The 27,676-nt window shown below is 40.9% G+C and overlaps 4 protein-coding genes across 5 annotated transcripts; 1 reads left to right on the forward strand and 3 right to left on the reverse strand.

Moving 5' to 3' along the window:
* LOC310950165 (uncharacterized protein) lies at positions 1-1,658 on the reverse strand (the record flags this gene model as incomplete). Its single annotated transcript, XM_083917827.1, has 2 exons — positions 1,456-1,658; positions 1-821 (listed from the first exon to the last, which is right to left on the reverse strand). The coding sequence occupies exon 2, from the start codon at positions 805-807 to the stop codon at positions 1-3; it is 807 nt and encodes a 268-aa protein (XP_083773953.1). The 5' UTR covers positions 808-821; positions 1,456-1,658.
* A 3,243-nt stretch (positions 1,659-4,901) lies between these two features.
* l3mbtl1b (L3MBTL histone methyl-lysine binding protein 1b) lies at positions 4,902-15,946 on the reverse strand. Of its 2 annotated transcripts, none has more exons than XM_083917896.1 (22): positions 15,888-15,946; positions 14,761-14,896; positions 14,343-14,544; positions 14,024-14,237; positions 13,244-13,373; positions 13,082-13,133; positions 12,574-12,668; positions 12,345-12,449; positions 12,112-12,247; positions 11,948-12,039; positions 11,697-11,848; positions 11,358-11,434; positions 11,019-11,104; positions 10,794-10,904; positions 10,586-10,700; positions 9,298-9,397; positions 8,296-8,490; positions 8,054-8,155; positions 7,904-7,968; positions 7,621-7,793; positions 7,386-7,448; positions 4,902-6,330 (listed from the first exon to the last, which is right to left on the reverse strand). In XM_083917896.1, the coding sequence occupies exons 2-22, from the start codon at positions 14,869-14,871 to the stop codon at positions 6,202-6,204; spliced, it is 2,505 nt and encodes an 834-aa protein (XP_083774022.1). In that variant the 5' UTR covers positions 14,872-14,896; positions 15,888-15,946; the 3' UTR covers positions 4,902-6,201. The 2 variants fall into 2 exon arrangements, with proteins under 2 accessions (XP_083774022.1, XP_083774021.1); XM_083917895.1 differs by having other exon boundaries at positions 11,331-11,434.
* Positions 15,947-17,728: 1,782 nt separating this feature from the next.
* Positions 17,729-20,234, forward strand: LOC310950481 (putative transmembrane protein 244). Its single transcript, XM_083918315.1, has 6 exons — positions 17,729-17,764; positions 18,071-18,156; positions 19,376-19,449; positions 19,525-19,650; positions 19,735-19,779; positions 19,877-20,234. Exons 1-6 carry the CDS (start codon positions 17,732-17,734, stop codon positions 19,969-19,971), a joined length of 459 nt encoding a protein of 152 aa, XP_083774441.1. The 5' UTR covers positions 17,729-17,731; the 3' UTR covers positions 19,972-20,234.
* Positions 20,235-21,009: 775 nt separating this feature from the next.
* sgk2b (serum/glucocorticoid regulated kinase 2b) lies at positions 21,010-26,037 on the reverse strand. Its single transcript, XM_083917926.1, has 12 exons — positions 25,895-26,037; positions 25,117-25,189; positions 24,968-25,019; positions 24,838-24,863; positions 23,137-23,194; positions 22,980-23,063; positions 22,745-22,876; positions 22,434-22,546; positions 21,765-21,984; positions 21,521-21,676; positions 21,340-21,429; positions 21,010-21,242 (listed from the first exon to the last, which is right to left on the reverse strand). The coding sequence occupies exons 1-12, from the start codon at positions 25,959-25,961 to the stop codon at positions 21,084-21,086; spliced, it is 1,230 nt and encodes a 409-aa protein (XP_083774052.1). The 5' UTR covers positions 25,962-26,037; the 3' UTR covers positions 21,010-21,083.
* Positions 26,038-27,676: the final 1,639 nt, after the last annotated feature.

The raw sequence follows: 27,676 nt of genomic DNA on the forward strand, positions 1-27,676 counted from the left end.
TCAGTGTTGCTGAGGAAAGTCTGTCCGTATGTTGAAGTTGATCTCACTGGAGTTGCAAGAGTCTGAGTAAACGGAGGAGTGGGAGATGGAGGGGCAAGGAGAGTGAGGGCTCGGCTCCTGGTGGTGCTGCACTTGAGCCAGCAGTGTTGACCGTCCCTCCTCCTCCTCCTCCTCCTCCTCTCTATCTCGACCACCTGCACCCGAATGTAGCGGTGGTGGCGGTGACGACCTGCTGCTGATGTTGTGTGTGTTCCTGTGAGGTGGAGGAAGAGGAGGAGAACCACAGTTCTGGTTTGAGAGTGGGAGTGTGTGGGTCGGAGTGGCCCAGGCTCCCTGCTCTCCATCTTTATACTCCCACTGCTCCAGACAGCTGAAGCTGGGCTGCTCCTGGGAATCCTCCCAGTCGTCTCCCCCTTTCAGATCCTCAAGGTCTTCAGGTGTCTCTCGCCTGAGGACTTCCAGATCCCGGTTCTCGTACAGCAGCGTGGCAGCGCAGATGAAGATGAACAGGCCCACCCCCATGACCACGGGCCCGGCCAGTTTCATCCTCTCGATGTGGGTGCTTCCTCTGCCACTCGTGACAGGCTTTGGTGCTGCGGATACATAGCCTGCCACTGCGACAGCCATCCCCACCAAAACCACAGCTACACCCAGCAGGAGCCACACACCCGGGGCGGAGCGCAGGTGCAGTTTTGTCTGGAGGGGATTTCCTTTCTTCAGGTGTCTGCGACATGCTCGGAGGCAAACAGGTGATGACCGGGAGGAGTCGGAGGAGGTGGGACTGCAGACAGAACTGGCTGCTGTCATCCTCTGGCTTCACACTGAACAGAGAGGAGAAGACAGACAAGGAAAAAAGAGCAGAAATCAAGAATTAAACAACAAAGTGTTGCATGCAGCGCTGGAGGGGAGAGCACTGGGGGTGTTGGAGAGAAGGTAGTTATACTCTGCATTGCACACAACAGGAAATAGCTGCTTTAATAAGACATGTGGCTGAGTTAATGAGATGCTCTGCAGCTCCTCCAGTGTCTCTGTGGAGCCACACAGAGTCTCTCCACTCTCTCCACTACCCCTGCAGCAGCTCATCTGAACCCGGGATGAACTGTTATTGAGCCACTCATTCATCATCTCGGGAATAAAAACATCTGACCCCTTCCAGGACCCGTGACTTCACTTGACGATCCCGCTGCAGTCATGGAAATAGAGTCACATTAGTGCTGTTTTGTTCCAACTGAACTCATAATCTCACCCCCTGAAGCGAGTTAACACAACAGGGTGATTCAACAGGACGCAAACCTAGATAATAAATAGCTGTTTTTTTACCTTCAAAGTGATTTTACGCATGCATCTTTAATGTTACATTTGAATACATCTACATGTAACACATCACTAATCCACTGCAGTTCACTGTCCCGTGAGTGTTAACGCAGTCTATATAAATCAGACTTGGGTACTTGCGTTGTTTTGGACGTAAATCCGAAGCAGAAACTGGCTCCTCGGCATCATCCAAATAAATAATCCAGAGTTCCGTTATTCCTCCCACTCCTCCGTGTGTTAAATACGGACTTTCACCGCATTTCTCCTCACATTAAGACGTTTTTTCACCCTTCTTCTTTACTGTGAAGCCGGTCTGCAGCGCAACAGCACTGCGGAGCCTGAAATGAAGCTTACTTAAGAAAAAAAAAACAGTCTTATTCAAAGTGGTGCAAAGCCTCTCTGTGTGCTTGTGCGCCTCTGCAGCCTGTGTTTTGATTTCTTCCTCCCTCTCTCTGTGCGCGCGCGCGTGTGCGTGTGTGTGCGTGTGTGTGTGTGTAGAGGAGGGGTCGTGGGAATCTGTGGCTGGTCCAGGCCAGTCCCACGGTGAGCCCAGTTATTCTTAGTGATGATCACCACCCATCAAGTAAAGATACTGAAGCCGCCTTCCTGCACCAGGGACCTAAAAGATGTAGAGCAAACACATCAAATGTAAACACAGATCTCCTCACAGTCTCCCCTTTCCTGCTTCACTACACATCCTGTACACGTGACATTTTTAGGGACTTTTTCAAATACGCGATGCTCTCGGCGACCATTCCGTTAAATAGGCCAATGAATGAAAATCAATTAGCAGATGCTTTCATTTTGCTTAAAGGGGAACTCCGCAGATTTTAAAGTGACTTTAATAATAAAGTATTGGGAAGTATTATTGTATATGTGGGGGAAAAACAGTTATGTAAAACGTTTTGTGGCTCCAGAAGGAGCTGCATGCTCAGGTCTGGCAAATTGCCTTAAGTGATGTCACTGGAGGTTCGGACTGAAGACTAAAAGTTTGAAAATGAAAATAAATCTGCGGGTGTGGATTAAAAAGAAGTCTATTATTGGAGGCTAGCTGCTATTAGCATAACACGCCCTTAACTCCAACCAAACTGCCTGTGGTTGAGGTGTGTTGTGGGTAATGTATGCACCAGGTTTTTTTTTTTTATACTAAAATAATTAAAGTTAAATAAAAAATCTCTGGTTCTGCTGCATCGATTTGTATCCCCTTTAAGTGACCTGCGACTCTGACAATGTTATAGGAGTGTGGCTCAATCAGCAAAGTGCTCTTTTATGTTGTTTAATGTCCTGGCCCACATGTAGGGTCACATCTGGGCCACTTTGGCTCAGTTGCAGGCAGTGGCAACAGGTGTCAAACAGATCTGGCCCAGGTTCAGGGGCCTGGGCAGTGTTGCCATTTTGGGCTGGTTTCTCCCAGGCTACTTTTGCTTACAATGGGCCAGTAGATTCATTTTGAGTTGCGTTTGTCAACATTTGGCCGGGTTTTTGAAAAATATCGTGAAAACAATATTACCAAGCAAGCTGTCGCTTTATGGTCAAAAGCACAGATACCAAATTATCTTTCCTTTGTTTTCCAATAATTGATTAACATGACTTGTATTAATTTTGTTAGAAATAAGGGAGGACCTACTCATACGTTGACGTCATCATTGACATTGTTTCTATGGATCTCAAATCTTTTAAAGAGGTTTTGTTTGGTGTCTTTTTGTGGCTCACATTTCGTGGCAGTAACTGATCCCTTTATTGTGCTGCACTCCGATTAAGACATTTGTGGTTTTGGTGTCTGACTACACTCTTTGTGTGTTGCGCTCATATTTATCCAACAGTTTACCTGTGGTTATTTGATGCTTAAGAAGTTTTGGATGTTTAAGATGTGTTCTCTATTGCTTATGTAATGGTTTTACAGTTTTACACAGATTTCTGGCAAGGTTAAGATTTGGGCTGTTTTTTATTGAATTAGGCAGATTTTAAGTCATCATGGGGTTGGAAACTATCAATCTGATCTGGCAACACTGGCCAGGTGTTCAGTACAAAGCGTAGTGGTTTGAAGGTGAGCAGCTTGTTGCAAAACATGACACCACACAGCATACTGGTTTGTGGGTGACTTGCTTATTTCCATGTGGGTCATGTATGAGCAATGACACAACCAGCCAGTTCGAGAGCTGCTACCGCGTTTCAACATCCGGTCTCAAAAAATGCTAAATGTCATTTTACCAAAAATGTGGGCCACAACACTTAAAGTAGCTTCATTTAAATAAGATATTCCTTCATTCGTCCCACAACGGGGACATGCAGTGTTACAGCAGGAAAGGGGATAGTGCAATAACAAGAAGCATCAGTAAAAAATGCAAGATATAATAAATAAGTAAACGGTTTTAAAGCAGTAGAAAGTAAAAGAAAAAAAGAAAGCAACCAGTGAAAAGGTAGTTAACAGTAAAAAGCAAAATATAGAAGAAGACAGCCTGAACAATGTCTGGAGCTATTTGTTTCAACCAAAAAATATGACTACAGCTCTGATGTTGACTGCTGAGCAAACTCTTATACTAGCAAACTATTATACAGGTTTAAGCTTTGGGGCAAAACCAGTAAGTTGAGCTTGAGTAGGGATGGTTTTTTCAGAATATGGTTAAAAAAAGTAAAAAGTAAACATATCTTTACTAGTACCAAATGTACTTAAAGTATCAAAAGTAGGTATCCTGCAGTAAAATGTCCTATATGACATAATTAGATTATGCACCACTCTGTAAGAATGTTTTACTGTTGTAGCTGGTGATGCTAGTTTTAACTTCTTTATGCAAAGTATATTTGTATGTATACTGCATACTTATTTACTGTATATTTATATTTTTCATTCAGACGTTTCTCCAATCTTTTTGTTTTAGTGTAACATTGTTTTGTTTGACTTCTTTGGGCCTCAAACTGTTTTTAAATGAAACCATCTGAGAAGTTTAGAGGGGAAATCACTCTTTGCTAACTGCTAACAACTGTTTATTTGAGAGGGGGCTCGAGCCAAATAGGTTGAGAACAACTTGTTTTAGATACAAATCTTAATTTGAAAAGTAACTGCCAGCCCTGCCATGTAGTGGAGTAAAAAGTGCTATATTTAAAGTATTAAGTAGCGTAAAATGGAAATACTCTAATAAAGAGCAAGTACCCTAAAAAGAATCAAAGTGCAGGTTTGATGCCCTACTTCTATGCCAACAAACAAGATGTCCCAAAGTGCTATTAATTAAACTTTAATGGCCACAAAACTCACACGTTAACAGATGTCCAAGAGAACTGAGGAAACTCCAGGGTTGCGATTGTTTTGTCGAACTACAGTACTGTGCCTCAAAAATGCATTACACACTGGAGTGAATGTGTTTTCCACTTTCATAAATAAAAACATGTACAGATAAAGACCACAGTTACAGATGATCTGTGCATGTGTGTGGTGAACTGACTCGAGGTTAAATGAGGACAGCAGACAGTGTGCATCTCATTTATTTTCATTCATTCACACACTTTCCATCAAACAGCCACAGCTTACCTCGGAGGCAGAAACAGCGTACCATTACCCTTTAAATTAGAATACATAAATAAAAGCTGTTTGCATATAAACAGTTGCTGATGTACACATTCCAACTTGCTGAAGTATACGCTGATTTACAAAGACACTTACAATGTTTGTTTTCTTTTTTTTCTCAAAATCTTTGTATGAATTGAGGCTCGTGTTTATCAGTTCACTGTTGCAATGTCCTTCCCTGTGGACAGATGTCAAGCCTTTGCATAACCAAGCAGGAGTGAAGGACAGTCCTTTTTTTAGCTGTATACTATTTACAATGTAAATGAATCAAACAATATCAACAAACCAACGAAAAGCTGTTTTTTTAAAACATTCATATTCATGTGCCATCTTTCCAAAGACCAAAAAAGAGCGGATAAAGAAGGACAGAGCTGGTTCGTTGTCTCGTTCCACTTTAAAAGACTGCACGTTTCCTTGATTCAACATTTAGCCCTTAGCACTGCTCGTCACAAAACAATCCTCGGACCAGAAAAGCAACACGAACAGGCTGGTGGGAAATTACATCCTCGTTTCTCAAACTCTTTAAGTCACATGTGCACATAAACATAAACACACGCACACACACACAGAGACAGACAGACAGACAGACAGACACACACACACACACACACACACACACACACTCAGGCACACACACTTAACCATCCCCCATTCAATCTAATCTTCAGCCAACTCCAATTTAATCAAACTCTCTTGCCTTCGGGCCGTGGAGTGGGCCGCGTTCTCCATCTAGAGGAGAAAGACTGAACTACATAGTGCTTCTGCTCCACTTGGTTTCACATTTTGAAAACCTCTCACCACCTCACGATTGTATTTGCAGCTTTAAAAAAACCAAAAAAAAAAAACAAAGATCTGTTGCCAAGTAAAGTGCAACAAAGCACAAACACGCTTGTTCCATCTGCTCTGAGTCCAAGCACCGTTACAGTTTAAATCAAACGGGAGATGCAACAAAATCATGACACCAAATCCAATTCATAAACTGTACAACGTTAAGAAGCATTGAAGGTGACTTTAGTTCTTTTTTTTTCTTTTAAATTGATTCAGTAAACAAACACGATATAAATGAAATAATCCTCATGTTATCATGTAAAACTCCCCCTCTGGTTGATCAGTACTGTCCATCATGTAGTGGGGAGAGGGATGGACGTTTTTTTCTGAGACGATGGCTTCCACTTGTTTCTCTCGCGTAGTTGTCGCCGATATAGACAGACGAAACCTGTTCTGGCGGATTGTTTATCAAACGTCTTATACTGTAGCTGAGTGGTGATGAAATCGGAGCTGAGGAGCCGGTGTCGGTGAGCGATTCCTCGTCAGTCGGTCTGGTTCTACTCTTCGTCTGCGTTCTTCAACATGAGGATGGAGTTGTAGATCTTCAGGGCAGGTCCTAACTTGATGGAAAGGATCTTGACGATGTCCGTCTGGGTGAGCAGCAGGAAGGACTCGCCATCTATTTGCTAAAAAATAAAATTGAAAAAAATGTTTTGCTCTACATCACTGTTTTTTGGATTTTTGGATGGCTTTGTAATCTGCTTTTTGTCAGATATCAGTCTACACACAGGTGGCAGCAATCAGTGTCATATCCAGACTTTTTTTGACTAGGGTGGCCCAAGTGGGCACTGACCAGTACCATACGGACACCATGGGAATAACATTAACCTCTAAACAGTCCTTTTAGAGGGTATGGTGTCACCTTGCACAACAGCCGAATTCTCTTGATAAACCGAGTTCATGTGAATTGCGGGTTCACCTCATACGAACATCTATCTTGTCAGAATCCCAGTAATACCCAATTTATACAAAAACCAAACAGTTTAGGGACCCCAGTACGCAGAAATATGCAAATGCTCCCTTTTAGCATAGGGTTAAAAAAAAAAAAAAACATTTATACTGCATGAGGTCTTTTTTTGCCCCAAACTTCATGGGATTGTCATAAAGTGGGTATGTCTGAAAAGAGGAGACTAGTGAGTAGGCTACCCACAGAACTCATTTACATTCAGATATCTTGAGATCAGAGGTCAAGGAACACCTCTGAAAACTCTCTGAAAACCTCTGTTTTTCCCTCGCCAAAATGTAGCCTTAGCCATTTAGTGCTCTTCCTGACAAGCTAGCATGACCATGTCATGTTAGATTTTTTAGTTTCTTATGTAACCAATATTTCAACTCTTAAAACCAAGCTCAAGCCTGCTACTTGCCTCCATGGGTCTCTTACTAACCTGGCCACTCAGATTTTAGTGGTGGGCCAGGCCAACCCCTAGAAACTCCCATGGCAGCATAAACATTGAATGTATTAAGTCAGTGTGTATGTGTTATATACATACATATACATACAGCATATATCGTAGTGTTGCTGAAAAACATCAGACAGACTTTATTTACCTATAACATCTCACACCTCCAAAACAAACAACTTCAAGACATCATCTTTTTTCTTTTTTTTCAGACAACATTAATCAATCATTAATAAAAGTAATCATTAGTCGAATATTAAGAAGGTGAAAGTCTAGCTTACCTCTGTTTTAAATGTAGCAGCATGTTCTTTACACCCTGGCAGTCCTTTGACAAAAGTGGCCACCTGATGAAAACAGAAAGGAAGAGAGCACCAATTCAGACTCTTCAAAGCTCTCCTTGAATATTCATGCACATTTGCAGTTTCCCTGAATAACTAGATGCCTTCATGTTGGGTGAGTGAATGAAGAGCATGTCTGCTTTCATGTGTTGGTGGAGTGTGAGTGTGCATGTCTGACCTCCTCAGAGCTCCAAGTGGCCACTCTCTTGGCAGTCAGCCCCAGGACCTCAGGCAGCAGCTGGCAGTGTTTGTCCCAGCAGAGAGCCACCCGGTGGGGAGGGGAGGCAGAGATGCCGGGGGAGAACACAGACTCATGGAGGGCCTGTTGGAGAGAGATGGCGTCTGGAGAGGCTGAGAGGGAAGAGGAGGGAAGGCAGCAGTCAGTGGGAGGGAGGTGGTGATTTACATGCTTATCATTTACATGCTTTATCACATCTCTTTTAACACACATTCACACACACCTTTACCATCTCCAATCTCCTCTTTAACGTAGTGCATTTTCAGGTATTTAGGAACTGGAGCAGTCCTGAAGAAAAAATCCAAGTTAGAAGTGTCTTAATACAGGAGGACATCTTGTGCAATAAACTACAGCAGCACAGATTGGTGTGTACCGTTTAGGCCTCGTTCCATTGTGGCTCTGCTCACTGGCTCCACCCAATGGCTCCGGCTGAGTGTTACTGACTACACGCTCAGCTTCAACTGTCATTGGTTTCCTAGCAACACAGATAACCCGCTCTCAGATACAGACCACTGGATAGAGTTGTATGCGAAAAACTGAAAAAGGTGTTCTCTTGGGAATATTATTGGCTTTGAGGTGTGTTCATGCAGTTTCTGTGGAGAGACAGACACAAACCTGTTCTGGGAGTCTTCAGCTCCTTCAGGCTGGTCCGGCGTTGAGGAGGTCTGTGTCGTAGTGTTCATGTGAGGATCTGGGCGTCGCCCACGTGGATGAGGTCCACTGAGGGTGAGGGGTCGTTCTCCGCTGAGGCGATCTGGCAGCAAACCCTCCTTGTTCAGATTCATCTCAGAGTAGGGACAGCTCACCTGACTGCACACACACAAGAAACACAAACTTTTGTTTTGAAGATCTACAATTTAACATGTCACAACAAATAGGAAGAAAAAGCAGCTAGAAATCACCTTAAAGACTCAAAAACTCCCCCACACACGCAACACATTTACACCGTGGGCTACCCACACAAATTACATTTAAGAACACAGACACTTTCTTCTCCTACTTGCATTACATTCACAGTCACCAAACATGGATAAAAAATGAGACTAAACTGTTAATTTACTGTTTGAGCAAAGATGGAGAGGAAATTAGAATAATTTAGATCGGTATAGTACTTTGCACACCATTTTGGTTAAAATGTACAACCCCGCTTCCAAGAGAGTTGTGAGAGCTGAGTAAAATATAAATAAAAACAGAATGAAATGATTGCAAAACAAACCCCATAATTGAAAATAGCACAAAGATAAGATTTCAAATGTTGAAACTGTTAAAACTGTTGAAAACCATTTAGAGTTTGACGTCAGCAACACATTTCAAAAAATGTGGGACAGGATCACGTTCACCACAGTTTGACAGTGGAGTGTTTTCTCATTCTTGTTTCATGGAGGATTTCAGCTGCTCAACCGTTTGGTGTCTCCTTTGTCGTATTTTACGTTTCATAATGCAGCACACATTTTCAATGGATGACATGTCAGTGCTGCAGGCACTTAAGCACCCGGACTCTTTTACTATGGAGCAATGCAGTTGTAATACGGGCAGAAAGTGGTTTGGCATTGTGTTGCTGAAATAAGCAATGCCATGAGAATATGTAGGATATGAAATTGAGTATGTGATACTAACGTGTAGTGGGTCCCATAGCGAGGTCCTCTAATGTGACCAACCCCATTGCATCCTGGGGTAGGACATCCTTGTCCTGGGGCAGTCACTAAATCACTGGAGCCTGAAAAAAAAAACACACACACACACACACACACACACACACACACACACACACACACACACACACACACACACACACACACACACACACACACACACACACACACACACACACACACACACACACACACACACACACACACACACACACACACACACACACACACACACACACACACACACACACACACACACACACACACACACACACACACACACACACACACACACACGTGTTTATTAAACTATGCGAACAACGGCAATAAGACTATTATGATTTTTAATTCATTATAGATAAATTAAGTCAAGTACGAGACAAACTGACTCTGAAATTACAATTTTGGACCCTTCTTCTAAGAGACCTTGATCAACCTCTGAAAACTGTGATTGGTGTTAAACTGTCTGATCTGTCTCATCTTCCGTAAGAGAGCAATTTGTAAGACTTTTAAAAAATATATTTGTCCTCTTCATCCTTAGTATGGAGTATCTAAGATCCTACCCTGTGGATGGCGATTCAGACATGTCTGAAAGTCTAACAGGTTCAATAATTCCCTTATTTCTCCAGGCAAAAAACTGTTAATTTGCATTTTCATTTAACTACTAATTGTTTTACCTGATTCTGTATGTTCTATGTTTTACCTGACTGCTAGAAATGGGAATCGAGAACCGGTAACAAATTGCAATTGTAACTGGAATTGTATACCTCCGAGCTTATCAATTCCTTTAAATCGATGCCGGCATATTTTTCTGATAGTTGCGCATTGCAAAACAATGACTTCAAACTCATACGTCTACACTGCTGTATAGTTGTTGAAAAGTAAACAAGAAAGAATCGGAGAGGAGAGGAAGAAATGGTCCAACACATGTCGTCATAATAACATTTGCTCCACACAGGCAGGCTTAGCAAAAACATGAAAACCTAAATAAAAAACAAAAGCTGTACAAATATTCTGTGAGTTCATCATCACTGTGTTCTGATAATAAAACCGTTTCAGATGCTTAAAACCTTTCCACTCGGAAAACTGATCATATCATCAACAAGGGAATTGATAAAGAATAAGCAGAATTGATAATGGCATTGGTATCGATACTATGATACTGGCTGCAGGACACATTAACCATCGGGGGCAATAAAATTAAAACCGAAGTTGACGGACTGACAGGCGGAGTGTGTGAGTGAGTGTCTCACCATTGGCGTATTGTAGTGGGTGTCCGGTTTTCTGACACCACCCTACAGGGTGCAGATCAGGGCAGTCTGTCTCCACCCAATAGTCATACTCTGAACTCCAGCCATCAAAATGAATCTAGAGGAGGAGAGAGGGGGTTAAAGCAAATGTGTACAGAAGTTGAGCACAGAGGGGGGTCGAAACACATCCTGATGAGGAGGCGTGTTGCACCTTTAGTCGGTGGTCCTCTGTGTCCACTATAGTTGTTACACGGATGAGCATTGGGTTCCTCTTGTCCACAGCTTCCACCTTCATCCAAATCTGGAAGCCATGTGGAGGTCGCTGCAAACACAGGGCACAGTGTCAAATGACCATATCTAGACTAGACATATTGCAACTCTTAGTGTTTGTATGTGTATGTGTGTGTGTGTGTGTGTGTGAGTGTTTGAATCGCACCGGTTTGAAAGCCCGGGCAGGTGCAGCCTGTGTGCCAGTCTCTTCCAGGTACTTCTCCCATGAGAAAGTCTTGGGTTGCTTATATTCTGAGGAGAGGGAATTAAACCCTTTAGAAATCATTTAAAGTCATTCTTTCTTACAGTAGCAACATTTCAGAAACAGCACGAATGTGAGAGATACTTTCTTCAGAGAAATACATTGATTGCACAAGTAAACAATTACTTTATCAGCAGAATCTAAATTTTGATTAGCATTTATTTATGACGTTAGATTCTGCATTCCCTACCGTATATTTAAATAGTTTATACTGACCCACGTGTGTCTTGGTCTGTGTCTTACCAGCTGGCGTGGTCAGAGTTAGCTCAGCCTCTTCACAGTATCCCACGGGATGGATGTATGGACTGCTAGCATCACACCTTGACAAAAAACAACTACTAGGTAAACAGGCGCACAACACTTTTAGATTTTTTTAAATATATATTCTAGCTGCATAAACTCTGTAGTTATGTATGTTTGTCCAACTTGTTCAGACTTTCTGTCTTATTTTCAAAAGGTATCAAGACCTGATCATTATTATTTCCAATACCGTAGATATCACTTGGATTTATAGTCTTCCAAGTGGACCGAGGGATATCTTTGGATTATACCCGTTTCTTCAGTCTTAAACCAGGCTCTTACCAATAATCATATGTGTCATCCCAGTTGTCAAAATGAATGAGCAGTCGGTTGTCAACTACAGCAGCAATGGTTGCTACACAGATCAACGAGGGGTTCTTCCTGTCAATCGCCTCCAGCTTCATCCCTGCTCTAAATCCAGACGGCGTAACAGACTGAAGGAAAAAAAAGACACATTTACCACAAACAAATCATGCATTTAAGAACAATCTAGTGGCTTTAGATGAAACAGGTTGTGTGTGCGTGATACTCACTGTGTTGAGGCTCTTGAAAAGGTGTTTTGGGGCCAGCTGACCCCTACAGTTCTTCACGTACATGCTCCAATTAAACTCTCCATCCTTACAGCCTACAAAACAAACTTACTTAGTGGGGTTTTTAAAAAAATCATGGATAGATGTGTCGTTTTGTGTGTGACTACCTTTAGGCAACAATAACTTATGCCCGTTCTTCTCACACCAGCCAGCTGGTTTCAAATCCCACGAGTCGGCATTGGCCCAGAAGTCGTAGCATTCTGGGTAACCATCAAAGTGGAGCCTGACCCTGTAGCCTTGGATCTGGAAGGCAAAGGGAAAGTAAAATTCTTCATTATGACATGATGACAGATAATAACAGATGTAGTCTAGTCACAAAAAAACCTATAAGCACACATACCTCTGCAACAGTGAGTACACAGAACAGAGACGGATGAGACGGGTCCAGCCCCTCCAGCTTCATTCCCACCTTAAAACTGTTCCTGCTTTGAGGAAGCGACTGATGCTGCAAGACAAATGAACGTCACAGCACAGTCATGCTTTGGCTTATCTGAGACCAAATTAACAAAACCATTTGGTTATACTTAAAATATATATAAAATTGGCTAGTGTTAATTGGGGGAAAATACCTCTTTGAATAGTTTAACAGGTGCAGCGATGGCCTTCTCCTCTTCCAAGTACACTGGCCAGCTCCACGTCCGTTTCTTACCGGCTGGGGCGGTGGCTGAGCAAAAAAAAAAAAGTATTAAGTATTATGCATTGTAGTTAGTGCAGTTTTTGTCTATATATCACAACTTACAGACGAAGGTTGCATGAACTTTTCATAAGTTAGAGTAAAGTTAGTTTTAAATGCTAAATGCATGCTAAAAATGAAAAATAAAGGTTCACATATGAATGGACAATCTGTAAGAGGTTTACTTCTAACTCTGACACTTTTAAGACTCATAAGACAGAATTTAAGAGATGTCATCTTGAGTTGCACTTAAGATCTGTTAAGGCCTTAGATTAAGTTAACTATGTCAGTCATTTAAAATATCTTTATGTGATTTAGAAAGAATGTGAGACAGGAAAACATCTCTCTCCATCCCTCCTCTCCTCTACAGTGGCAGCAGTCTAACATAACAAAATCTAACATACCCAGTTTAGCAATTTTGGCTCCTCTTCTGCCTTTGGTAGTCTTTGCCTTTTCCTATAAAAAGATTCAATTAAAGAATGTGTGAATGATCAGAGCTAAATATGAACAGAGAAATTATTAGAATAGAAAAAGTACATTAGATTTTATCACAGCATGCTCGTTACCTCTGGTTCCTCTTGGTTGTCTTCCTCTTCATCACCAGAATCCATATAGATCTTCCTCTTTTTGCGCACACGTTTACCCAGCCTCTCACCCTCAACTGCTTGACTCTCCCTTGCCTCCACTGGGGACGATCTATGGAAAAGAAAGATTTGACTGGTGATGAAATAACAAAACAAAATAATATGACGGCCAACAAAGAGGTGTTGGAGGCAGAGGTTGCGTTAACTGAATATTTTCCATCTTTGACAGCGTTTTTTTATGGATAAGAACATGAGGGCGATCTACTGTTACTCTTATTTACATCCCGGGCTCTGCACAGCAGCAGGAGTCAGGAGAGTTTACCGACAAGATGATGAGCAAAAGGCAAAAGAGCCTATATGGCAATATCTGACCTAAACTCAACGCTTCTAGGGATCCAGACAACATAATAGTGCTCCACAGTCATTGCCACTGTGTGCACAAGATTGCTGGATAAATACTGTATATAGATATAGATATTATTATTATTATTATTATTATTATAGATAGTGACTTGCTGCGGCTCATGGAGGAATTGTTGAGTCTCTGTAAATCATAAATAAGTCAGAGTGTGGTGGTCTTGACCTACTCTATATGTAAAGTGTCTTTAGATAACTTTTGTTATGACTTGGCACTATAAATAAAATTTAATTGGCAGCTTGACTGGAGAGCCCAGAGATGAACATTTGTTGCAGACATCAATAACTTCAAAACGACGAGTTTAACACAACCTCTGGTTAGAGGATTCTGGATGCGTGTTCTACCTGCCACTGGAGGGCTGGGCACAAATGGAGCTACAGAATTTGCCCTGGAGGAGGGCGTCCCGGGGAACGTGGCCACCACAGGCCCGGCACCTGGACAGCTCCCCATTTGGGCCCAGATCTTTGCTTGAGCCAACCTCAACGCTGGGACCAACCTCCACACTAGGGCCCTCCATACTGGGGCCCTCCTCTAAAGACAAAAGCACAGGCCCCGGGGCTAGAGGACAAAGCAGAGAGAAGGGCTGAAACTGACTTGCAGAGTATAAAACAGTACAACACTGCAATTCTTAACAATAGCAATGTTGCAAAGGTGCTGTCATACCTTTGCCTTGAGAAGATCCTGGTTTACTCTGATTGGCTGTGGCTTGAACTGTGACTTTTCCGGTCTGTGATTGGCCCTCTGGTGGAGGGGTGGGAGTGTGAGATTGCGCTGGGTCCAAGGTCTCTCGTTTAGGCTCTGCCTTCTGCCCTTTGAACTCTAGGTCTGTGACAATCTCAAGAGTCCCAAACTCTGTCATGCGGAACTGAAAGACACAAGGTAGAAAAAGGTCTGCTCATCAGGGTTTCTCCCAGGAAGTTGTCACCCTAAGGTGGAACATCACTCCAATCCTTATTGGTCTTCTCCCCTGATGAATGAGGATAGCCTAAATAATAGTCACACACATTGAATAGATGACATAACCTGTGTGAACTTAAATAATGCTATGATGATCCTGGACAGAAACACAAAATTCTCATACCCTGATGTCACTCCCTGGCAGTGTGGCAATACCATCCTTCCAGTCCAGAGCACCCATCATATCAAACTCAGCTCCCTGGGAGGGGCCATCACTGGGTGGAGTGTCAGTCATTCCCACTCCTCTGATATCCCCAAACCTGCACAGACGGACACAAACAGTCACATTGAAGAAATTGTCATATACTGTCAAAAAAAAACAGACGTTTAAAATGTATCAGACATTGAATAAAAAAGGTTCGGTCCACATCTCAGACTTAAATTATGGCCTCTTTCTCCGTCTAATTGTGCTGACTGTGCATGATTATCTCAGTGAAGCAGCCCTCCCTCCCCTGGATGGTTTTTACCTACAAAGTGCCCAGCAAACGTCAAATGCAGTTTCTAACCTGCACTTGTAAACAGCATTTACCCAGCATCACCTCTAGGTGGCGACTGTGTGCTGGCTTGCAGGATACACCATGCACTTCGATTTCAGACAAAAACAGTCAATAATAATATTGTTTTGCTGGTCAACCAAGACGGAAATACGTGCACAAAACGGCCCCATTAGGGTGAACCTTCATCGGGGCCATTGACAAACATGAGGAAAGATGTCTCAACTTGAAGTTAACCACACAAGTTCATCTTTTCCTTGTTTTAACAGTATCTCTTAAAACCGGCTGTTTGCCTGCTTAGGAACAAATAAGAAGGCTGTTTGTTTATCATTTTTACAGAAAACGCTGTTTTCTGCACCGACTGGTCAAACTTAAGAGCGTTTTGATGCGACTAATAATACGATATAACGTTTTAGTCCTGACGCATGTTCAACACTGAATTAAGGTGTTATTTTCTGTTTTGCATTGCGTTAATGTGCACGTTAAAAGTAAACAACAGCCCGAGCTCAACGACGTTGATTAAGTTTGAGTTTGCACTTGAACACCTCAGTTTTTATTCCAGCCATAAATAAAAGTGTAATGCAGGAGCGCCCATGATTAGCATTCGTCTTATACAAAATGGCGGAGCAGCATAGGAAAAGAGGGCCAACCAACACGTTTAAACTATGTAAATTACTCAAGTTACCCGTTTAAACAAAGCACGCAAACGCCGCCACGGGTCCGACAAAAGCAGACGCTTGCTGTGTAATTTCCTCACTTTGTGTTTTTCCGCCACTCGAGTTATTTTCTTCACTTTCCTCCTTGTCACGGAATGTCAGCCCCGGTGGTTGCTACATAATGAAGCTAACAGGCAGCTAGCTGCACTCCCCGTTGAATTGAACGGAGGAATGCTACAAGGGTTAGCCCTAGCATTGTGACTGTGACTTGAACGCAGCCAAAGCTATAAGGACAATCTGTAATAAATAAGTTTCCCCGGTTAATAACAATAGAAAAACGCATTCTTCAGAACGCCAATATGTCACATAATATCCCACACACTCGCGCTGACTGTCTCGAGCATCAACATTGTTGCTTCATTAATTTCTTACAATAGAAACTTGAAAAAAACGATTTTTTTTTTTTTTATTCTCGCTCGTTTTTAAATCAGAGTGGGAATTAACGTGAACTAACGCTAAGGCCGCTTTCTTCCCCCCAAACTGTGCCACCGTCATCGGGCAATAAATGAGTATAAACAGCCAGTATTGTTTTAAAATAAAAATGTGCAACTCACCTCGTTTCTGTTTTAACTCTTATTTAGTAGCTGGATAGAGAGGAGGATGATGCGCATGCGTGCAAGATGCTGCTGCCTGACAACTTTGGGTCTCGGAAAAGTTCAGTTTACAATCGGTGGTCAATACTAGGCCTGTTTACACTTATTATAACACGCCCAAAAAACAGAGCAGTGCCGATATGACGAATACTGCCGATGCACCGGAGCTCACATCCTCTGCCCTGCTCCTAATAACAGTTAGAAGTGTGGACATACAGGAGCAGGACTGTGTATTAAAGGAGCGCAGGGACCGCAGTGTCTTCCATTAACCGTTGTGGAGCGGTTGGTTCCCCTTAGTTACAAACCGTCCCCTCGGCTGTTTCCCCCCATAGTTACTATAAACCGTCTCCGGTCCTCAAACAGCTGATTTGTGCAGATGCAACCCGTGCACATGCGATAATCCAGGTGCTAACTGTAGGATTAAATACTCAGGCCTGTCAAAATCACCCATTTTTAACCAAAAAACGACCTCCATATACGTCGCAACACAACAATCTGACTCTTTAATCATCTACAGTTATGTCGGCTGGTGCGTGAGGGCTGTCTTAACCCAGTGAACGTTTAATTTAGTCGGACGGGATGCATATTAAGTTTAGCCCAATAAAACACCACCTTTAAAACGCTAAATGACTACTGCGGGGTTCACTTTGGCCGAAATTCAACATCCAAAGAAGCCCTGTGTATTGGACTATGTGGTATTTCCTCCATTGTTATGGTTTTTAATGTGGCAGCTAATGCATTTAACGCATAGTCGGGGTTACTTTGGGGTGCTTATCCCTTCCTGTGTTTGGTATCTGATAGATTAAGTATTTGCTGGAGTCGCTGCATGGTCCAAATACTCGTGTTGAACCACATCATCTCCAGCTTCCCTGCAGTGTTCACAAGCCCTCCCACATATAGGGCGGTTATGGTTTCTCCGGTATAATAAAGCAGCTGCAGATATTGTGGACCATTTTTTAGCCACAATTTGATAAAATACACTCATAAATTACTATCGTACCCGTGGCTGTGAAGTCAGTTGCTACAGAGAAAGAAAAGTATTTATTTTAGTCAACAAAGGCCGCCCTGCTTTTTATACGAGGTGAAATGAGTTCAGTGCTCGGCTGTAGAAGCGGCGGCGCTGTGTGAGTGTGTGTGTGTGTGTGTGTGTGTGTGTGTGCGTGTGTCAAGTGTTTTGTCGCTAGATGGCAGAAGAAGTCCAGTTTTCCAAAGGGATTAACAGGGTCGAAGAGGATATATCGTGCTGCAGTCTGGATTATTTTGCAATATAACATAAAATACAAAACCATGAGATGGCATTCAAAGGCAAAGCGGTGGACTCGAAGGTGAGAGGACTGTGAATGCGTCATGCGTAAAAGTGTCTCTGTGAACTGTCAAGTCTGTCAATCCGGATCGACCGTCAGGGAAATCATGTGCGATGATATAATGAAGAGGACACGACAAGGTTTATGTCTGAGTTCTACTTCTTATTGTGATGTAATGCTTACTGTAAAATAGTGCCTGTCTGCCTCCCACTGCAGGCTGGCAGCCTTTAACATGTAGGACCGCTGCAGCTCTCCGTGTTATTTAAGTGCCTGATCTACGGTGTTGCCTACTGCTGTGTTGTGATATATTCTGTCTTAATCCCGCAGACCGTGCTCTTCCATCTGCTGCTATGTCTGCTCATATTTTACTCTCTTTTCTACATGATTGGGAGTGTGTGTTTCGGTGCCTTCAGGTGAGAATCTCCCACACGCATGCGCACTGGCACACTTGCGGGGCAAACCAGCCCTTGAAAGCATCATCAACCTGTAAATAAACCTTTATCCTTAATTATCTTCTCACACGGTGAATATTCTTGAATAGATGTGTGTGTTTTAAAAATGTATAACACAAAGCAAACAGGGGCAGGCAGTGTGTGTTTTTACTGGTTCTGCAGGTGAAATGTGATGTAGTCTGCAGTTTGTATTCTGAGGTTATGGGAAACATACACAATACACAGAAAACAGAAGCGACAGTGGGTCAATAATCACATCTTATTTTTGAGATGTATTTCCACACCATGTAGCTCATATCTGGAGCCTCGCTTCATCTGACAACATAAGAGCTGAGACATGTTTACACTTTACAGTTGTCTAATATGGAAGACTAAACATGACTAAAGTCTAAATAAATAAATGCATGTGAATGTATAAATTCTATAAATAAATATGGAAATAAATACAGGATTAAATAAATAAATGTGTAGATAAATAAATACAGGAATAAATAAATACAGGAATAAATAAATAAATGTGTAAATAAATAAATACAGGAATAAATAAATACAGGAATAAATAAATGCATGAATAAAAGGGACCTCCCACTGTACCTCATTGACATACGGACACAGAAATGCAGAAATAAATAATTGTAGGTGAACGAAAATGTAGAAATAAATGTGAAACATTTATTTATTTGTTTATACAATTATTTATGCATCAATTTATTTGTTTTATATGTATTAATGCATTTATTTAATTATTCATGTATGTATTCATTTATAGCTATATTTATTTATTTATATATTCCTATAATCATGCATTTATTTATCCATTTATTTATTCATGTTGTATACATTTATTCATGCATTTATTCATTTATTTAAGCACTTTTAAGTATTTATTGTTTATATTTATTCATGCATTTATTTAATGATTCATTTATATCTGAATTTATTTATTTATTCCTATATTTCTGCATTTATTTATCCTTTTTTCTGCATTTACTTATTCATTTATTTATTTTTTATCTGTATTTATATATTTATTCTTATATTTATTTATACATGTATTTATGCATTTGTTTATGAGACTTAAGTCATGTTTCATCCTCCATAGTGTAACACACTTTCTTGCAATGGCTGACAAGAGTTTTCCTCTTATTGTATATTTAACCCGCTTTCACTTTTCATTTAGGTTGGATCACTTTGACGGACTGATTCCATTTGACTTTAAGACCGAACCTGCTGAATCCAACTCCAAATACTTGGGTGAGCACACTTAATGTAGACTGTATGTTCACCAATGAACATGAACCCTTTTTCACTTCCTATGTTGGTCCTCAGTGAACCTCCTGTCGTTGGAGCTCACCTACTTTTGCAGCGGTCTTTTGTTTGCTGCAGTGGTGAGGAGGCGGGTGTGGGACTACGCGCTCACCATCACACTTCTACATGTAATGATCACCAGTCTAGGTGAGTGGGAAATCGAAACAAATATGTTTACCATGCTGCAGAATGTGGTGTGAAACAGCACGTTTTGTTTTTTCCATGTTGCAGTGATGTTGGAGTTTCCCATGGTGTGGCAGTGGTGGCTGGCTTTAGGTAAAACAAACATCACTTGCAACTTATCTCTTAGTAATTGCATTTAACATTATGACCCAAATTACTTTTGATGCTCTGCATTTTTGTTGCTCCATAGGTAGTGGCCTGTTTCTGATGATCTGCAACGGTCAACTGATCGCTTATTTCACCTGCCAGAGTGACCAGAGCTACGCTTCCTTTAGCATCTACTGACAGACAGGAAGCTACTCTGTGTATTAACGGCTTCATAATTGTGAATCCAATGATATTCTCTACAGTGATGGCCTTTTTGTGTTTGTCACTAAAGACACCACGGCACATGAAGTCAGAGCTGTTTCCAATTTGTGTTTACCGTTTGCCAACAGTCTGGCATCCTGATGTTTTTTTTTAATGTAAATGCCACAAGGAGATGTCCACTCTGTGTATTTTTCTTGTAATGCACAATGCCTCTGTTACTATGCAGGATTTTAAGATACCCTGTGAAGTATTTTCAGTACCTTTGCAAGCTGTGAATGTAAAAGCAGAACGGGAAAGTTGCAATACTTGTTTGTTGTATATTTAAAGCTTTATAAAAGGAGTGTGTTATAAAATAAAGCTGCTTTAGATTGAGTGTTTATTCCTCAATCCTCCTGTGTATATATGTAGACTCTTCATTAAAAGATGGATATAAAAAAACAAACACCCACGGGGCGTTTTAAGGGGTACATGAAAGTATTGCTTTTCCATGAAAAAATATATTTAGTATGAATTAATATTTACATTTTTTTTGACGGGTTGACAATGACTTTCTTTCGCGTCCTGTTTACATCGTACCAGCCAATAGCGTTGGGCGTTGCGGGTTTGTCTGTTGTTCGGCTACAGACACAAAACATTTTGACTTGAGAGCTAGCTAACCGATTACACAGCACTCAAAGAAAGACTTCCAGTTGAAGACTGGCTAACGTTAAATACTGTTGTAAAATTAATGATTAGTCAAAATTAGTTGTTACCCTGTATGATTCATCACTTGACATGGCACACTCTGCAACGAACCTGGCAACCCAACTGCTGTTATTATTTTTTGTTGTTGTGACTACGATCTTGAGACACTAGATGGCGGTGTTCTGCTCATTTTCTATAATCAACCTTTAAAGTAGTACTTGTAAAATAGTAACCAGCCGAATTGATCCTGAAAAAAACGTAAAAACACACTGTAATTTAGCGACCAGTGAAACATGCAGTGTTGGTGTAATAATCTTTTTTACTCAAGTGTTTAAAAATAGACATAATAATTTAATAATTTATGACATAAAAAAAAATATTTGAACAAACATTTGGGGTCCTTATCAAACTGGCTCTCCTGCCACGTACTCCGCTGGGTTCATAAAAGAGAACCCTGGAAAGGCCGCGCTGGTTCCGTCCGCCTGACACTCCTCACTCACAGAGGCGGGAACAGGTAGTAGTGTGAACTCAGGGTCGATGTAGCTGACGTCACAGGGGCCCGTCTGGAGAGGGGAAAGATTAACACACTCAGGTACACTGTGCATTGATCAAAAACAAAACAAACATAGTGCTCTCCATTCATTTCAGAATCACTCTTACCACTTTTGGAACGAACGGGGGTCTAACTTTCCTGGCCAGGAGGTCGTCCCAGTTGATTAATGCAAAGAAGGGATGTTCCTGCAGCTCCACCTGGAGATACATTAAAGTTAGACCCTCTATGGTTATGTGTGTGTATGTGCATCATTGCTTGTCTTTCTGTGTTTTTTTGGGGTGCACTTACAAGGTCACGTCTCCCACCTAAGCGCCTGGAAACGTCTCTTTGCAGCAATCCCTCTAACAACGAGCAGGCGGCCCGAGACCCCCCATTACGCACCTGCAGAGGGGCGTGAAGTATGTTCTCAAACATCTCTGCTTTGCTACGACTGTAAAATGGAGGCTGAGAGAAAGAACAAGAAGATGGGAGTCAGATGAAGATGCAGACCAAGGTGATTTGGTGAAAGGGTTATTTCACGTGCAGCACTCACCAGCGCATAGAGCATCTCAAACAGCACGGTGCCGAGGCCCCACCAGTCCACCGCTGGACTGTACGGGTAGCCTTGTAAGACCTCTGGAGCGAGGTACTCAGGAGTCCCACAGAATGTATGCATAACCCCACCTATCGCCACCCCTTCTTTACAAAGCCCAAAGTCAGTCAGCATCACATGACCCTCACTGTCCAGCAGGATGTTCTCTGGTTTGAGGTCTCTGGCAGAGAAACACAAATGAAAAAAGGTGTTGGTTTAGTCTACGGATTCCTGATTTCAACTGTTATCGCTTATATGTTTATTTTTTAATGTGGTGTAAGAGGACATGGTGGTTTTAAGAGATAACATTTTCTATGCAGAGCTCTCTTATCAAAGTGAACGTTTCATTTGGATTTTCTTGCATGCATCAATTAAACATGTGGAACATGTTTAAATCAAACATGAGCAAAGGAAGAGAGCAAGGGAGAGTGGCCTCTGTGAACGGCTTGTTTATTTGTGTGTGTGTGTGTGTGTGTGTGTTTGTGTGTATGTGTGTGTGTGTGTGTGTGTGTGTGTGTGTGTGTGTGTGTGTGTGTGTGTGTGTGTGTGTGTGTGTGTGTGTGTGTGTGTGTGTGTGTGTGTGTGTGTGTGTGTGTGTGTGTGTGTGTGTGTGTGTGTTTGTGTGTTTACCTGTAAACAATGCCAAGACAGTGGAGGTAGCCCAGTGCCATGGCCATCTCTGCAGCGTAGAAAGCAGCCCGAGGCTCAGGAAATGACCCCTCCCTCTGAAGGTGGTAGAAAAGCTGAGGGCAGACGGATGAGTGGTGGAAATATTTAGCTATTTCTGTTGCATAAAGCAAATGATGTGTACATTTTACTCTATATATGATAATATAAATAGCATTATTTTTAACTTTTGAATGGTTGTGGGCAAAGACTCAGAGTCATTTCCCAGTTTTGAATCCACAGTTGACAGAGAAAAGTTATTATTATAAACATACCTCCCCTCCGTTAACGTAGTCCAGGACGAAGTAGAGCGTGTTTTGTGTCTGGAAAGAGAAGTGGAGCCCCACCAGGAATGGATGTTGTAGTCCTTTCAACAGCACGCTCCTCTCAACCATCACATGTCTCTGCTACAGACACGTAACAGACATAGTAAGTAAGTATGTAAGTAAGTAAGTAAGTAAGTGAGTAAGTGAGTAAGTAAGTAATTAAGTAAGTAAGTAAGTAAGTAACCTCTTTCCTCTTGACAATCATCTGTTTCTGCAGCACTTTGACAGCGTAGTAGCCTCCATGTTTTCTATGTCTTGCAAGCAGCACCTGTAGAAGTTCGAGCTGTGTCATTTTAATGTCCCAACAAAAATCTCACAAGCAAGAAAAAGAAATGTCCTACCTTTCCAAAGCTTCCTTTGCCAATAACTTTGAGGTAGTCAAAATCGGACGGTTTTATCCTGGTTTACACAACAAAAGAAAACGGTCAGATATATGCTTTCAACCATAATGCTGAACATATCACTAATTTCTTAAAGCTGAAGTAAGTAACTTCCAAAAAATGGGTTTTTGTCATATTTGCTAAAACTGTCACTATATCCTGACAGCTCTAATGGCATCTGCGATATTCCCCCGCCCCGAGAGAAAACAGCCAATCAGAGCGGAGGAGTCTCGGACGCATTGACTGCTCATGAAGTCTGATAAAGTCTCTCAAACTGGGCAGTGCTGATTGAATATGAATCAAGATTATGTTACAGTATTCTAAAAATTATGGTAAATAAATAAATAAATTTAGTGTGTAGTGTTCAGCTGTAAAAAAAATAACATAGGGGAGAGCTGGGTCAGTTGAAACACTTTTCAGTTAAACGTCTTTTTCAAAGATGAAGTTACGTATACAAATCATTTTATCATGTTATTAATGATTCACATGTGTATTCTCTTAGTTTCAAGTGTAATTTAATACATAAGTCGGATGATCACGCTGTTTTTTAACTTTGAACGTGAGTTAACATTTGTGTCAAACGCCCCACCTTGTCGGGACATTTGACACAGATATGCGGGACGAATGAAACAGAATATTTGAAACAGAAACTATTGACCTTGATGTACATACCAGGCAACATACTAGTGTACTTGTTATGGCTAAAATTTCACAGAATACCTCATAATATAAGTAGGTCAAAAAGTATTTTTGTCCTGTGTGTCATTGTCAAGATGCGCATTTCGATTAAACTCACGTTTCTTCTTTTATACCAGTTGGACAACTACATTTTCATTTAATTTACTTATTCTCTCTCCCAAGTCATGTTTAGTGATACACAGCTGTACATCCTGTTATTTATTGCCATTTTTCTTCTCTTTGGAGATTAATCTGTTGATGCATGTTATAAACATGTTGTTTTCATTAAAAAATATGCTATTTGAAGCAGTTGTCATTTATTGCAAAAACATTTATTAATTTTTTTATTCATTAATTTATTAATTCAGTAATTTATGCAGGTTTCGATCACGCAATGTGACCGCATTTACGCATGGTGGCGCTGTTGGGACGCAGCGATTACTGACACTTAAACCATCCTTGCCTCTAAACTTCAGAACTCTGACACTGCACACTTTAGGACACGTTTAAGTGCTAATTCATCCGTTGTGTAATCATATTATTATGGCATGAAACGAACAACACAACTGTTTATTGCAAGAAAAACATTGCACGAAAGATTTTACTTTCCTCATTCAAAGGGATACCTTTTGAATGGTATGATGGCAATACATGATAATGCACTTGGTTGGTCAGTCTTGCGTGTTGAACATACTGACAAAATCTGACGTGTCAGGAAATCGCTGTGTTTCATTCGTCCCCTGTTTCATTTGTAATGGCTCTCCCCTACTCATTTTACAGCTCAATAGTACACTAAAATACGTTTCTGAAAGCACTTTATGTAAGAAAATAGGCATCACAGTAACTGCATATTAGATTCTTTTTAATTGTAACACCTTATTTCTGACCAATGAAGCATTAGTAATCATTGTAATGGATGTCTAATTGTATCTTTTACGTGTTACTCAACAGACTGGCACGGACAGAAAGAGCGTAACGACTTACTGTGAAGCTTCTGTGTTCACTGAGCTCTGAGGAGAGGAAAGACACATTATAGGGTCAGGGGGTCAGATTCAGTTTCACCTCCTGTCAACACTGAACACAGTCTTTAAAAAATAAAAACCTCAGTTCTCACCGCTGTGCCTCGCTCCTTCTCTCTTCGTCTCAGGATTTTCTGTGTGTCCAGGCTTTAATCAAGAGGTCAAAGACAGTAGTTACATGTTTGTTTGTATGTTTTAAATCATACTCAGCATGCGTATGAACATGATTTTTTCACTAACTTACTGTTGGCAGAATTGCTGACTGGAAACTTTTTGTAAGAAGTCACTGAAGCCAACTTTCTTCCCCTTGAGCAGAGCTGTAAGAAGAGGCCGGGTGTTGAGTTAGTGTCTTACATAAGAGTTCAACAGCTGTATTTAGCTACTCGGTGCACTGTAAATACCAACATAGGATTTAATACAAAATAATTAGTGGTCATAACTCAGTTTTTATCAGCCTGTTAATGACACTCATTTTAGTACTATAGTAGAAATCTCTTAGTTCAAGGACGTAAGTTTGTTTAATTTAAAAAAAGTGAACCTGAAAAATAATAGTGAGTAGAACTAAAGGTGTTTTGGTTGGTGACTGATTTAAGTAGGGTTCAATTTGTATCAAGCAGTGCACACAAAATAAAAAAAACAAGTTATCACAAAGCATGACTTTTAAAGTGTATATTAGTTGTACTACTTGATTTAAGTATTGCACACTCAGAATAAACAAGTTAGTCTAATTCACCATCTTAAGTGTACTTTACTTACTTCTACTTGCTTTTTGTGAGTTAAGGAGTTTGCATACTTTTAAGTAAAGCCAACTTATCATATTTTACAGTGTAGGTGAAGTGGTCAGCATGGATTTGACATACTTTAAAGAAGTTATTAATCTATTACAATTCACCTTTGAGTTATGTCTCCAACGTTTTAATGTTTTAAAGAGGCCAATCCTTGATATATTTATTTAGTACTGAATTATTATACCAGGTGTTACCTCTGAAGACTGATTTATTGTCATTTTGTTCTGAACTTACCTGAGAAAAATGACACAAGCCCTCTCATTTTGGCATAGGTCAACGGCCGGCCTTGAGTCACGGTCATCTGGTCTGTTTTTGGTAAAGATGACAGAGGGAGAGAGGGACGTTAAAGCGGCTGACCGGCTGCAGAGACGCCCCGGTTGTGTCCCGAGCGTTTCTGCAGCTCGGTTTAAAGAGCTTTGACGTAAACGCTGCGTTTAAGTGCCCTCGGAGATGTCGAAACTATGTTGCGTGCGCACACTTTAAAAGTGATATTAAAGTGGAAATTTTTGTTGTTTCATTGGATTGACTGAATCAACACAATGGCTACAACAGAAACACAAAATAAAAAGATGGATATAACTATTGACACACTGGCTTTTTTTTTATTATATCTAGTTTTTAAGTGAGTCATCATCTCCTGTCAGAAATTTAACAAAACAAGGTATTAACATTTCATTTACTGATGCTTTATAGGTCAGCTATAAACTATTAATGAGCACTTCTGGGTTCAACAAAAAGCTGTAGACAATCAGTTTCTTGATAACATTAATGACTGCAAATTTAATTTGCTGTAAGAACCATTTATTAATTGTTTGTTTATTTAGGGCTATGGTCTATACTTGCAAGTGACTGAAATCATGCTGTTTTTTTTTCGTTGTTTTTTGCCCTTTACAGTGACTTTCTGACATTTATAACTGCAGACTTTATGGTTTACAATTAAGTGAAAAACTCACAACCCTTTAACCTGAAACGTGCTGGTATCAGTGGTTTAAAGTTGATCTATGACGTATTATAAACTATTAATAAAGCCATTACTTACATCTTATACACCCTTTATAAAGGCTGCCTTATTTCCCTTTAATGATTGCTTTTAAATGCTTGTAACTGCTTCTTTATAATCTTATATAAAGCACTTTGAATGACCTTGTTGCTGAAATGCACAACTCTAAACCATGCACAATGTAGGCTATAGTCCACATATAATTGTATTTAATGCCACAGTATAGCATATAATTAATAACAATCCACAATAGTAAAATAGTAAAACAGATCTGGACGAAACGAGCTGTTGACACGTGAAGGCAGCAGACTGAGCATGTGAACCATTGAGAAAAGAGGAACCGAGTTCATGGCATGAGGTCTGTGAAGTGACCCAGTTATTTTCTTTCTTTCTTTTAGCGTAAGTGGGAGCTCAATATATACACTGAATTAATGTACGTGTGTGATATGCCAAATATGTAGGTTAGGCTGCTGTAGGCAATATATTATACTGTATCCACTGAGTAATATGGTTGAAAGGAATTAGGATTAAGGCATATCAGGTATTATTTTTATACACACTCACTCACACACACACACACATTATACACACACACACACACACATACACACACACACACACACACACACACACACACACACACACACACACACACACACACACACACACACACACACACACATAATGACACGTTATTTTTTATGACCAGACATTTGCAGCACACACTTTCCTTTTAAACCCAAGGATAATAAATGGGTCTTGGAGCCTACTGTATGGTGCAAAAAACCATGTCTGCATTCCCTGACAGTGACTCATGTGACCGGCCCTGAGTATAAGGTCTGACAGACAGGGCCTGTCCGCACCATCACAGACCCAGTTTCATGCTTGTGATATATGACCAAACTCCTGTGGCATGCATGGACAGCTATAGTGTCTGGTTGTTTTGTACCACAGCAGTTTATGTGCACATTCATATATGCTATTAAACCAAAATTCTCCGGAAGGGGGACTGAATT

The sequence above is a fragment of the Echiichthys vipera genome, assembly GCF_963691815.1.
Source record: "Echiichthys vipera genome assembly, chromosome: 8".
Taxonomy (NCBI): domain Eukaryota; kingdom Metazoa; phylum Chordata; class Actinopteri; order Perciformes; family Trachinidae; genus Echiichthys; species Echiichthys vipera.

Bases quoted from the DNA above. Each gene is read 5' to 3' on its own strand.
- l3mbtl1b (XM_083917895.1), bottom strand. From the start codon at position 14,871: ATGACTGACACTCCACCCAGTGATGGCCCCTCCCAGGGAGCTGAGTTT. The intron at 13,374-14,023 runs GTAGAACACGCA...TCTTTTCCATAG, and splicing joins GCCCAGCCCTCCAGTGGCAG to ATCGTCCCCAGTGGAGGCAA. The intron at 10,701-10,793 runs GTGCAACACGCC...CTCCTCCTCTAG, and splicing joins CAGAGGACCACCGACTAAAG to ATTCATTTTGATGGCTGGAG.
- LOC310950481 (XM_083918315.1), top strand. From the start codon at position 17,732: ATGGCATTCAAAGGCAAAGCGGTGGACTCGAAG. The intron at 19,450-19,524 runs GTGAGCACACTT...GTTGGTCCTCAG, and splicing joins ATCCAACTCCAAATACTTGG to TGAACCTCCTGTCGTTGGAG. The intron at 19,651-19,734 runs GTGAGTGGGAAA...TCCATGTTGCAG, and splicing joins TGTAATGATCACCAGTCTAG to TGATGTTGGAGTTTCCCATG.
- sgk2b (XM_083917926.1), bottom strand. From the start codon at position 25,961: ATGACCGTGACTCAAGGCCGGCCGTTGACCTATGCCAAAATGAGAGGG. The intron at 23,064-23,136 runs GTAGGACATTTC...GAACTTCTACAG, and splicing joins GCAAAGGAAGCTTTGGAAAG to GTGCTGCTTGCAAGACATAG. The intron at 21,985-22,433 runs GTAAACACACAA...TTTCTCTGCCAG, and splicing joins TGTCTTGGCATTGTTTACAG to AGACCTCAAACCAGAGAACA.